A 12031-nucleotide genomic window follows, 5' to 3' on the forward strand; every position below is an offset into this window, starting at 1 on the left:
ACAGGAACCTAGTGTGGCAGTTCCTGAGAAAGTCTGCCCAGCAACTAACCAATGGCAGATGCAGATCCTTGGAGCCAACCATCAGATGGAGCTCAGAGAACCTGGTGGGGGAGCTGGCAGAAGGACTGGAGGAGCAGAGTGGGATTTCAACCCCATAGGAAGACCAACATAGGCTGGCCTGACCACCCAGTTTTCCCAGAGTCTAGAGCACCAACCAAGGAGTGTACCTGGAGGGATCCATGGCTCCAGATACATATATAGCAGAGGATGGCCTTGCCTGACATTAATAGGAGGGGAGTCCCTTGGTCATGGGGAGGCTTGATGCCTCAATGTAGGAGGATGCTGGAGAGGTGAGGCAGGGGAGTGTGGGTGGAGGAGCACTCTCATACAGGGGAAGGGTAGGGGGGAGGGCAGATGTGGAACGGGGGGTTTGTAGAGGGGGTAACTGGGAAGTGGGATATCATTTGAGATGTAAAGGAATGGAATGATTAATAAAAAAGTTTAAGGTGAGAAATAATGAAACTATCCCACAATCCACATGTGCTTCAGGAAAGTAGCTCCATTATAGCTCAACTCTTCCCAAAACAACTCAGCTAAAGGCAGTTTGTAGATCTTCTCTTAGTTTCAACTTCTGGCTCTGATGAGCACAGCTTGAACTGGTCAAGGTTCACCTTCCCAGACTATTTCTAAGCTATTTGCCACTTACGTATCCTAATCAAAATGGAAGGGAATTGAAGTAGTATTGAAGGGATGGGAATGATGTTTGGAGCCTGGTGGTCAGGCCGTGCAAAATGCTCGCACCCTAATCAACCTCAACATGATGATAAATGTGTTCAGAAGCATATGGCAGAGGAACTCTCTAGTGAATAGACACAAGGGGTTGTGTAATTCCCTGCCCGTGTCATTGCAAAGACAAAGTCTTAGGTCATCGACTCTCTTTCACTCTATGACATAAACTCAACTCCCAGAAGCCTCCTTTAACAGTGCTAAACCAAGGGTTACAAAGTTGGCTGCAGAGATGGATAGCTTCAGGGTGGGATTTACTAACTGTTCTTTTAAAACCATTATTACACAATTGCTGATTTCCACAGAATAGTCACACTGGGAATAATAAAATGTTATACAATACATTGTCTTTGAAATAACAACACATCAAAATTAATGGGTGCTGAATATACTTTTGCTTTTGGGTACTTTTCTTCAGTTCTAAAGTCAGTAAGGGGCTTTATAGCTTAGTGGGAAAGTGATTATCTTGCATGCTCAAAGTTCTGGTTTCTATCCTCAGCATGGCAAAATGGGAAAAAAACAAGCAAGCATATTGAGGACTTTGATCTTTCAGGGAAAAAGCTGAGAGTGTGCATCAGCTAGCTTGTTCTGTACATTTAAACATTTCTTTAATAGAGAGAAATGTTCACCTCCTACTTGAAATGTACACCTTCTTATAAACCCAATATTGCTGACTGTAACAAGATATATTTGTAGTTTAAAGTCTTCAGAATGAATTATCAGAACAGTTACTTATTAACAAGCAAGAGAGGTGGGCAGAGGTAGAAACAACCATTTTTATCTTTCTTTCACTACTGATTTACTTAATGACCTTTGACAATTTGAAAATGTTTACCACACACAAAGTTCTGGCATGAGAACATATAAACCTGATTACAAATAGACTCCTAGAGCTCTGTGTAGAATGTATATGTAAACAATAGCCTTGTGCATCCTGTCGCTTTAGATAGGATCCATGTCCCTGGCTATTTTAAATGATGATTCTAAAGTTATTTCCTACTGGCCTGATGAAATCATAGTTTCTGGGCAAAGTACAAAGGATTCTCTGATTTCTGGTATTGACCTGAATTGTGAATATGTGCTTTTTCTTTCTTTGAGACAGGGTCTTATTATGTAGCTTAGGCTATCCAGGAAATAATTTTTCTTTCAGCTTCCTACTGGGTTGCTAGACATGTGCTACTATACTCAGATGATCTGTGCTTCTAAACATTCAATTCTTCCTCCCCAAACACCACTTTACTTTGCTTCATTTGTATGATTCATACAGTATATTCAACATACAGTAAATTAATCAATGTAAAAAAAAATCACTAGCCAGAATAGAAAATTATCACACTGACAGAGGTTAACAGTTTTTATAATTTAATGTAAAAGTATTGATAAAAAGGTGACATTTGAGAAAAGATTGAGTTCATCTTCAAAACTTGTATAAGACAAGACAAAAACCATTAACAAAGGTTAAGAGGTAATACTTCAAAGAACAAAATGTAGCAGATGCTTGGGGCAATTGGAATGTATATAGCGGAAGGCTGGCTCATTTGTTTACCCAGGAAAATTCTGTAAAAAAAATTACCATTTTATCTCCCTGACTTGAATATTTCAGGCAATACTCTCCCAATGGTATTACATATGGAATTTGGCTAAAGCACTGTTTCCATGTTTGCTCACCTCCCTCAGAATTCAAAAGCATGAAAGGACACTGGCAACCTGCTGGCCTTTAAGGAATCTACAACTCAGCTCCAATTTATTTTCATTACCACAAAAGTGTCAAATTTGTATGTACCCTATAAGTATTCAAATAAGTACAGAAGCTGAGGGTATGAAGAAAGGAAATTCTCTTCCTCATTTTTCAACTAAAACAAAATACAGTACACCTACTATTCATGGTATGGTATGTTCACACATGTTCATAGGCACAAAAGGAATCTTTTGAAGATGCAGCCAAAGGAGAGGCAAAATACACAAGTTTTCAAAACAGGAGAAAACAACCTCCCAAAGAAGCCTTTAATGAGGCTCTAAGAATGAAAGTGAGGGAGAGGCAAACTGCAGAGTTTTCTAGGTCCATAGCATTGGCTAGAGGGCTACAGCCCTCTCACTGGCACCTACTGCAGCTTGCTTCTTTCATCAGCATGAAACTTCAAAAATTGAAAATGGCCTCTTGTTTGAAAATTCTCTCTATATGTTCCCAAACTAGAAGAAAGAGAATATTATTTTAAGGCTAAGAAGAAAAGGGAGCTGAGAATTACAGTCTGCCTCATATTCTTACAAACTGTTACTTTCTCCTTTTCTTAAATGGGAAGCAGACTTGTTTTATCTTCTACTTCAAAATTCTCTTCGTCTAGAAATGAATCAAGGCTGATTATTTGGTAATGTGGTATAAGCAAGTTCTGAAAAATGGCTCCAACTTTTATGCTTGGGAAATTGCCTTGGATTTAAAATTCATACAAAGCTAAATTATATCCATGTGTTAAACACATGCTTTCAAATTTCTGACAATAAAAATCTGTTTCAAAATTAAAGCAGGTAAGAATACTTAAGCCTCTGTGCATTACACTATATCTTAATTATTCCTCAATAAAAATTTTATAAACATTAAAGCAAGTATACAAAAACTGTCAGCCAAACTTTAGTCAAACTTATTTGAAAACAACACAAAAAACCCTGACCTGGTACAAATATACCAGAAAAGGTCACACTTTGGGAAATGTTCTGGACGTCTTCACAAATGCCTTGAGAAGCAGAGCATTTTCCTTGGAAGTAGTACTTCTGTACTTTTGTAAACACTATCCACAAGTTAGCTTGTTAGCTGGATAAGAGAGTTATGAGTGTGTCCCCAAGAAGCAGATCTAGGAACAGGCACTGGACATTTAGAAGAACTGACTTTGTAAGATATGATACTGTGAAAGAAACTCAACCTTGCGTGAAGCAAGGAAGACAACAGTAAGTATCAGTATCTGAGAATGTACTCTCCTGGTCTCTCTCTTCAAGAGGTTTTACAGATACCAGTGGAATTAGAAACTTTCTACAGATTTGAGTTTCAAGGAGTCACATATTATAGTTTCAAAAGATAAGTAGTTTTAGTGTCTTTCATATCCTCTTGCAAATCCATTGACAATGCAAGGAATCTTAATACATAGATTAATCAGTGTGTTAATGTAACGGGAAAGCTGAGCAAATACTCTGGGCCCAACTGTTCCCAGCAGCCTCCGACAAAGCAACCCCAGACAATCTGCAACTCTCATAATGTGCTTATAAAAACTAGACCTGAAACACTTTCAAAAACTTCAAACCATCAGTTTCCCTGCAATTCCCCCTAATATACACTAGAATCCTTTTGGTGTTTAGATTTCCCCCAGTATATGGGGCAAAGGCAAAGGCTGGGTTACCTTTAGGCATTTCTCATCACCTTTGCATTGAGCTGTGGGAATGAGGGTGTGTCTTGGTTTTCCCATGGCACTCTCGAGCAGAATCATGGGAAGGATTTTCTCTGTCAGAACTCTCTCTCTTTACCCTCACTGTTTCTTTATTCCCCTCCCCTTCTGCCTCTGAATCACTGGGCTCCAAGTCAGGGCAATAGCCATCAGTTTCCTGATATGAAGCTCTTCCTGTGGACCGCCTGAGAAGCGGTCTACCCCACAATTGCTCCTTAGAGCTCACATTCTTAGTTGGCTTAACACAGTACTGGAGGTCCTCATTAGGCTTTACCCATGTATTGGTAGCCTCCTTAAAGGACCTGCTGAAGTGTTCCATGCCAGATTTTCTAATGTTGCCTGAACTGGGCAAGTGGGAGCTGAGCATGGACTCCTGGTCATAGCACATCTCACCTGAATTAACTTTCTGGGTGATATTCCCAGACCAGTTGCCCTCCAGGCCATTGGAACTAGCAAGCCTGGAGTTAGGCTGATTTTTCCCATTACCAATAGAAGCCTGTCCATGAAGGGCAGCCTGAAGGGCCAGAGGCTTCCCTAATGTTTGCCCATGATAGAATTCTGCAGATGGAGCTCTCTGAGTAGGACTAGAGCTCCTGGTTTCACTTTGAGAATGGCTTCGGCTAGCCAGCACACAGTTACTTTTGCTTTCTAGTGGATATCTTGGATATATTTTCACATTCATATCCAGTGGCTCCTCAGGCATCTCAGGGCTCCTTTTACTGTGACTAGGGGAGCTGCTTCCAGGAGACGAGGGTTGGTGTTCAGTTTCTGTGGAGCTGTCTCTGCAATCTTCTGAGGTTGATTTAGGCATTTTTAACTTTAAGGTAATTCGTGGTGGTGGGTAAAACAGTGAGTTCTCTAGTGCATTTGTCAAAGAAAGTCCTGAGATAAAAAAGAAAGATTTGTTTAACAACCAATTTAATTATTAGCATATATGAGTATCACAAAGTGAATTCACGAACCTACTGATCCAAATGTCTAACAAGCACCTGCCTTTGATGAGCATGTATTGCATGGTAAGTAGCTGAAATGAGCTGTACTAGAAAATGAACCCAGAGACCCACAGAAAGCACTCCCACCCTTTTCCCCCTTTTTTTTCCTAACCTACAAAACAAGAACAACAACCAGTGTGCTCTGTCATGCACCCCTATCTCCATGTATTTCATTTTTTTTGGGTATGTGTGGGTGCAACTGTATGTATGTATGTATGTATGTATGTATGTATGTATGTATGCATGTATGCATGTATATATATATATATATATATATATATATATATATATATATATATGCATGCTCTAAGAATCAAAGTCAGGCCACTTGGCTTTCAAAGCAAGTGCTGTTACCTGCTGAACCATCTTGCTGGCCCTGGGCAAAGCTTGATAGTGGTAAGGGCCAGGAGGAAAAAAAATCACAACAACAGGATTATCCAGGAAACTATTAATTATCTGGATGTCACCCTACAATTGGCCTTTGCCCATTATCATCTTACAACATACAGCTTTTTAAAAATGAGATAGAGAGGATGGCTTGCAGGTATCCTAAAAGGCAGCATGTATTCCCCAAGGGTCCATTTTGAACAACTACAGTTCCCATGTCTGCTAGGGCTTGCCATTTGTTGATGTTGTAAATTGTATTCTTATAATCAGAAGCTACTTGGCTAAGTCCAATCTCATTGGCACACAGGAGCTCCTCCCTGTTGTCCTTTGCTTCTTATTGCCTTGGTAGTCATGTTATAAGGTAACCTTGTGGTTGAGTAGCTCTGCTATTTCTTGCTATACCAGTCTGTTGTGACATACAGTCACAAGGTTTTTGACATCTATCTTATTATTTTATGGTTGGCTTTTAGCAGGTGATGATTTTAACATTAAAAGCAAACCACAAGTTTCTCTTAGTACTCAGGTTCTCTTACATATCTTTATATTAAAAGAAACACAGGGAAGTGTTACTGTATGTGGCTGTCATAATTCTAGTCAAACTTCCACTTTGGGTACTATAATTATCATCATCCATCTCTCTCACTGTGGTGGTATGAATATGCTTGGCCCATGGGGAGTGGTACTATACTAGGAGGTGTGGCCTTGTTGGAGTAGGTGTGGCTTTGTTGGAGGAAGGGTCACTGTGGGAGTAGGCTTTGATGGCTCCTAAGTGGTCAAGTCTGCCCAGTTTGGAATCAATCTCTTTCTAGCTGCCTGCAAAAGTCAGTTTCCTCCTGTCTGCTTTTAGATTAAGATGCAGAACTCTCAGCACCTTCTTCAGCACCATGTCTGCCTGCTTACTGCCATACCTCCAGCCATGATAATGGACTAAGCCTCTGAAAGTGTAAGCCAGTCTTTAATTAAATGTTTTCCTTTATAAGAGTTTCTTTCATCATGGTGATTGTTCACAGCAATAGAACTCTAAATATGAGAAAAGTTGGTATCAGGGACTGGGTATTGCTGTGACAGCCTTGACTATGCTTTTGCTTGGAGGAATGTGGATTTGGGGACTTTAGATTTGGGAAGCAATGGAAGGCTCTAACTGGGATTTAATGGGCCATCCTAGTAGGAATATGGAAGACATTGGTGCTGAGGGTGATTTGAACTGGTGAGGCATGGCTCAAGAGGTTTCAAAAAAGAAGAATGTTAGTATGTGATCTAGAGACTAATGATATTTTGGTAAAGAATATGGCTACATTTTTTGCTCTTGTCTAAAGACTATGCCTGAGGCTAAAGTGAAGAGATTTAGAATAATGCATCAGCAAAGGAAAGCACAAAACACAGTGTTTGATGAAAAAGAGCAAGTTGAGAAAGGAAAAGTACAAAATGTATGGTTAAAGTATTAAAGGTACACCAGGAAGTGGAATAGAGCTGAATTCTGTGTTCAAGGAAATAATCAGATTAAGGCAGTGGTGACCTTGGGGCAAGAGCCTACCTAAATTTATTGTTTATGGGTTTGCAGTTGAACAAGGGACAGTTATTTCTAGGCATTATTATACTTGACTCTTGTTTCCATTTGGACACATTATGTGTTAAATAATGTGATGTGGATGGATTATGATGGCAAATCTCAGTTGTCAACTTGAATATATATAGAATGAACTCTAATCCACAATTTATAAAGATCTTGTGAAAAGGTTTAAAAAAAAGGCTTAGGCCCAGGCATGGGGTACGCGCCTTTACTTTTTTAAAAATTGGCTATTTTTTTATTTTCATTTCAAATGTTATGCCCTTTCCTGGTTTCCTGTCCATAAGCCCCCTATCCCTTCCCCCTCCCCTTCTTCTATAAGGGTGTTTCCCTCCCCATCCACTCCCCCCGACAATCCCTTATACTGGGGGTCCAACGTTGGCAGGACCAAGGGCTTCTCCTTCCATTGCTGCCCAACAAGGCTATTCATTGCTATATATGCAGCTGGAGCCATGGGTCAGTCCATTTCTTTGGGTAGTGGTTTAGTCCCTGGAAGTTCTGTTTGGTTGGTGGTGTTGTTCTTATGGGTTGCAAGCCCCTTCAGCTCCTCCAATCATTTCTCTAATTTCTCCAACGGGGATCCTGTTCTCAGATCAGTGGTTTGCTGCTAGCATTCTCCTCTGTATTTGACATGCTGTGGCTGTGTCTGTCAGGAGAGATCTATATCTGGTTCCTGTCAGCATGCACTTCTTAGCTTCATCAATCTTATCTAGTCTTGTTGGCTGTATATATATGGGGCACATGTGGGGCAGGCTCTGAATGGCTGTTCCTTCAGTCTCTGCTCCAAACTTTGCCTCCATATCCCCTCCTATGAATATTTTTGTTCCCCCTTTTAAGAAGGAGTGAAGCATCCATACTATGGTCATCCTTCTTCTTGAGCCTCACGTGGTCTGTGGATTGTATCTTGGATAATTCGAGCTTTTGGGCTAATAACCACTCATGAGTAAGTGCATACCATGCGTGTTTTTCTGTGATTGCTTTACCTCATTCAGAATGATATTTTCTAGTTCAATCCACTTGCCTATGAATTTCATGAAGTCATTGTTTTGATTGCTGAGTAGTACTCCATTTTCTGTATCCATTCCTCTGCTGAAGGGGATCTGGGTTCTTTCCAGCTTCTGGCTATTATAAATAAGGCTGCTATGAACATAGTGGAGCATGTGTCTTTGTGGTGTGTTGAAGTATCTTTTTGGTATATGCCCAGGAGAGGTATAGCTAGGTCTTCAGGTAGTGGAATGTCAATTTTCTGAGGAACCTCGAGACTGATTTCCAGAGTGGTTGTACCAGTTTGCAATCCCACCAACAATGGAGGCGTGTTCTTGTTTTTCCACATCCTCACCAGTCTCTGTTGTTACCTAAGTTTTTTTTAATCTTAGCCATTCTGATTGGTGTGAGGTGGAATCTCAGGGTTGTTTTGATTTGCATTTCCCTGATGACTAAGGATGTTTAGCATTTCTTTAGGTACTTCTTAGACAATTGATATTACTCTGCTGAGAATGTTTTGTTTAGCTTTGTACCCCATTTTTTAACAGGGTTATTTGTCTCTCTGGAGTCTAACTTCTTGAGTTCTTTGTATATTTTGGATATTAGCCCTCTATCAGATGTAGGATTGGTAAAGATCTCTTACCAATCTATTGGTTGCTGATTTGTCCTAATGACAGTGTCTTTTGCCTTACAGAAGCTTTGCAGTTTTGTGAGATCCCATTTGTTGATTCTTGATCTTAGAGCATTAAGCCATTGGTGTTTTGTTCAGGAAATTTTCCCCAGTGCCCATGTGACTCTTCTCCACTTTTTCTTCTATAAGTTTGAGTGTATCTGGTTTAATGTGGAGGTCCATGATCCACTTGGACTTAAGCTTAGTACCGGGCAATAAGAATGGGTCAATTTGCATTCTTCTACATGCTGACCTCCAGTTGAACCAGCACCATTTGTCAAAAACCATTCCCACTGGACGGTTTTAGCTCTTTTGTCAAGCATCAAACGAACATAGGTGTGTGTGTTCATTTCTGGGTCTATTCCATTAATCTACTTGCCTGTCTCTGTACCAATACTGTACAGTTTTTTTAAATCATTATTGCTGTGTAATACTGCTTGAGGTCAGGGATGGTGATTCCCCCTGAAGTTCTTTTGTTGCTGAGTATAGTTTTCGCTATCCTGGGTTTTTTATTATTCCAAATGAATTCACAAATTGCTATTTCTAACTCTATGAAGAATTGAGATGGGATTTTGATGGAGATTGCATTGAATCTGTAGATTGCTTTTGGCAAAATGGCCATTTTTACTATATTAATCCTGCCAATCCATGAGCATGGGAGGTCTTTCCATCTTCTGAGGTCTTCTTCAATTTCTTTCTTTAGAGGCTTGAAGTTCTTATTGTACAGATCTTTTACTTGCTTGGTTAAAGTCACACCGAGGTATTTTATATTATTTGAGACTATTATGAAGGGTGTCATTTCCCGAATTTCATTCTCAGTCTGTTTATCCTTTGAGCAGAGGAAGGCTACTGATTTGTTTGAGTTAATTTTATACCCAGCCACTTTCCCGAAGTTGTTTATCAGGCTTAGTTCTCTGGTGGAACCTTCGGGGTCACTTAAGTAAACTATGATATCATCTGCAAATAGTGATATTTTGAGTTCTTCCTTTCCAATTTGTATCTCTTCGACCTCCTTTTGTTGTCTGATTGCCCAGGCTAGGACTTTGAGTACTGTACTGAATAAGTAGGGAGAGAGTGGGCAGCCTTATGTAGTCCCTGATTTTAGTGGAATTGCTTCAAGTTTCTCTCCATTTAGTTTAATGTTTGCTACTGGTTTTCTGTATATGACTTTTACTATGCTTAGATATGGGCCTTGAATTCCTGATCTTTCCAGGACTTTTATCTTGAAGGGGTGTTGAATTTTGTCAAATGCTTTCTCAACATCTAATGAAATGATCACATGATTTTTTTCTTTGAGTTTGTTTATATAGTGGATTATGTTGATGAATTTCTGTATACTGAACTATCCCTGCATTCTAGGGATGAAGCCTACTTGATCATGATGGATGATCATTTTGATGTGTTCTTGGATTCGGTTTGCACGAATTTTCTTGTGTATTTTTGTGTCAATATTCCTTTTTTTTTTCCAGAGCTGGGGACCGAACCCAGGACCTTGTGCTTGCTAGGCAAGCGCTCTACCACTGAGCCAAATCCCCAACCCCTTGTGTCAATATTCTTAAGGGAAATTAGTCTGAAGTTCTCTTTCTTTGTTGGGTCTTTGTGTGGTTTAGGTATAAGCATAATTGTGGCTTTCGTCTGTTTCTATTTTGTGGAATAGTTTGGACAGTATTGGTATTATGTTCCAGTTTTGTTGAATGTAGGCTTTTGTAGTATTATCTGATGATTTTTTTGAATTTCCTGAGATTCTGTTGTTATGCCTTCCTGTTTTTTTCTGATTTTGTTAATCTGGATACACTCTCTGTATGCTTTGGTTAGTCTGGCTAAGGGTGAACCTATCATGTTGATTTTCTCAAAGAACCAGCTCCTGGTTTTGTTGATTCTTTGTATAGTCCTTTTTGTTTCTACTTGGTTTAATTCAGCTCTGAGTTTGATTATTTCCTGCCTTCTACTCCTCTTGGGTGTATTAGATTCTTTTTATTCTAGAGCTTTTAGGTGTGCTGTCAAGCTGCTGACATATGCTCTCTCCTGTTTCTTTCTGCAGGCACTCAGAGCTATGAGTTTTCCTCTTAACACAGCTTTCATTGTGTCCCATAAGTTTGGGTATGTTGTACCTTCATTTTCATTAAATTCTAAGAAGTCTTTAATTTCTTTCTTTATTTCTTCCTTGACCAGGGTATCATTGAGCATTGTTCAACTTCCATGTTTATGTGGGCTCTCTGTCGATTTTCTTGCTATTGAAGACCAGCCTTAGTCCATGATGATCTGATAGGATGCACAGGATTATTTTAATCCTGTTATATCTATTGAGGACTGCTTTGTGACTGATTATATGGTCAATTTTGGAGAAGGTACCGTGAGTGCTGAGAAGAAGTACATTCTTTTGTTTTAGGATGAAATGTTCTATAAGTATCTGTTAAGTACATCTGGTTCATGACTTCTGTTACTTTCTCTGTGTCTCTGTTTAGTTTCTGTTTCCATGTTCTCTCCACTGATGAGTTTTGTGTTGAAATCTCCTACTATTATTGTGTGAAGTGCAATGTGTGCTTTGAGCTTTAGTAAGGTTTCTTTTATGAATGTAGGTGCCCTTGTATTTGGAGCTTAGATATTTAGGATTGAGAGTTTATCTTGGTGGACTTTTCCTTTGATGAATATGAAGTGTCCTTCCTTATCTTTTTTTTATAACTTTTGGTTGAAAGTCGATTTTATTTGATATTAGAATGGCTACTCCAGCTTGTTTCTTCGGACCATTTGCTTTGAAAGTTGTTTTCCAGCCTTCTACTCTCAGGTAGTGTCTGTCTCTTTCCTGAGGTGTTTTTCCTGTATGTAACAAAATCCTCTTTAAGTATGGAGTTTGTCAGTATATGTCATTTTATTGGGGAATTGAGTCCATTGATATTAAGAGACATTAAGGAACATAGTTATTGTTGTTTTTTTCTGTTACTTTTGTTGTTGGAGGTGGAATTATGTTTCAGTGTTTCTTTTCTTTTGGTGTTATTGCAAGATTACTTTCTTGCTTTTTCTTTTTTTTTTCCTTTTTCTTTTTTTACCCCGGAGCTGAGGACCGAACCCAGGGCCTTGTGCTTGCTAGGCAAGAACTCTACCACTGAGCTAAATCCCCAACCCACTTTCTTGCTTTTTCCAGGGTGTAGTTTCTCTCCTTGTGTTGGAGTTTTTCTGTCTATTATCCTTTGTAGAGCTGGATTTGTAGAAAGAT

General features: G+C 39.4%; 1 protein-coding gene across 4 annotated transcripts in view; it reads right to left on the reverse strand.

The window, feature by feature from the left end:
* Window positions 1–2131: 2131 nt before the first annotated feature.
* The window catches only part of Jade3 (jade family PHD finger 3), a 172338-nt gene continuing 162438 nt past the window's right edge, over window positions 2132–12031 (reverse strand). For 3 of the 4 annotated variants that reach the window (XM_087599331.1, XM_087599330.1, XM_087599332.1), the window contains one exon: window positions 2132–5099. In XM_087599331.1, coding sequence (XP_087455457.1) covers window positions 4189–5099 — 911 coding nt within the window. In that variant the 3' untranslated portion in view covers window positions 2132–4188. The remainder of the gene's footprint in view (window positions 5100–12031) is intronic. The other variant, NM_001271265.1, reaches the window with a different exon arrangement.

The sequence above is a fragment of the Rattus norvegicus genome, chromosome X (genome assembly GCF_021556685.1).
Source record: "Rattus norvegicus strain SHRSP/BbbUtx chromosome X, alternate assembly SHRSP_T2T, whole genome shotgun sequence".
NCBI lineage: Eukaryota > Metazoa > Chordata > Mammalia > Rodentia > Muridae > Rattus > Rattus norvegicus.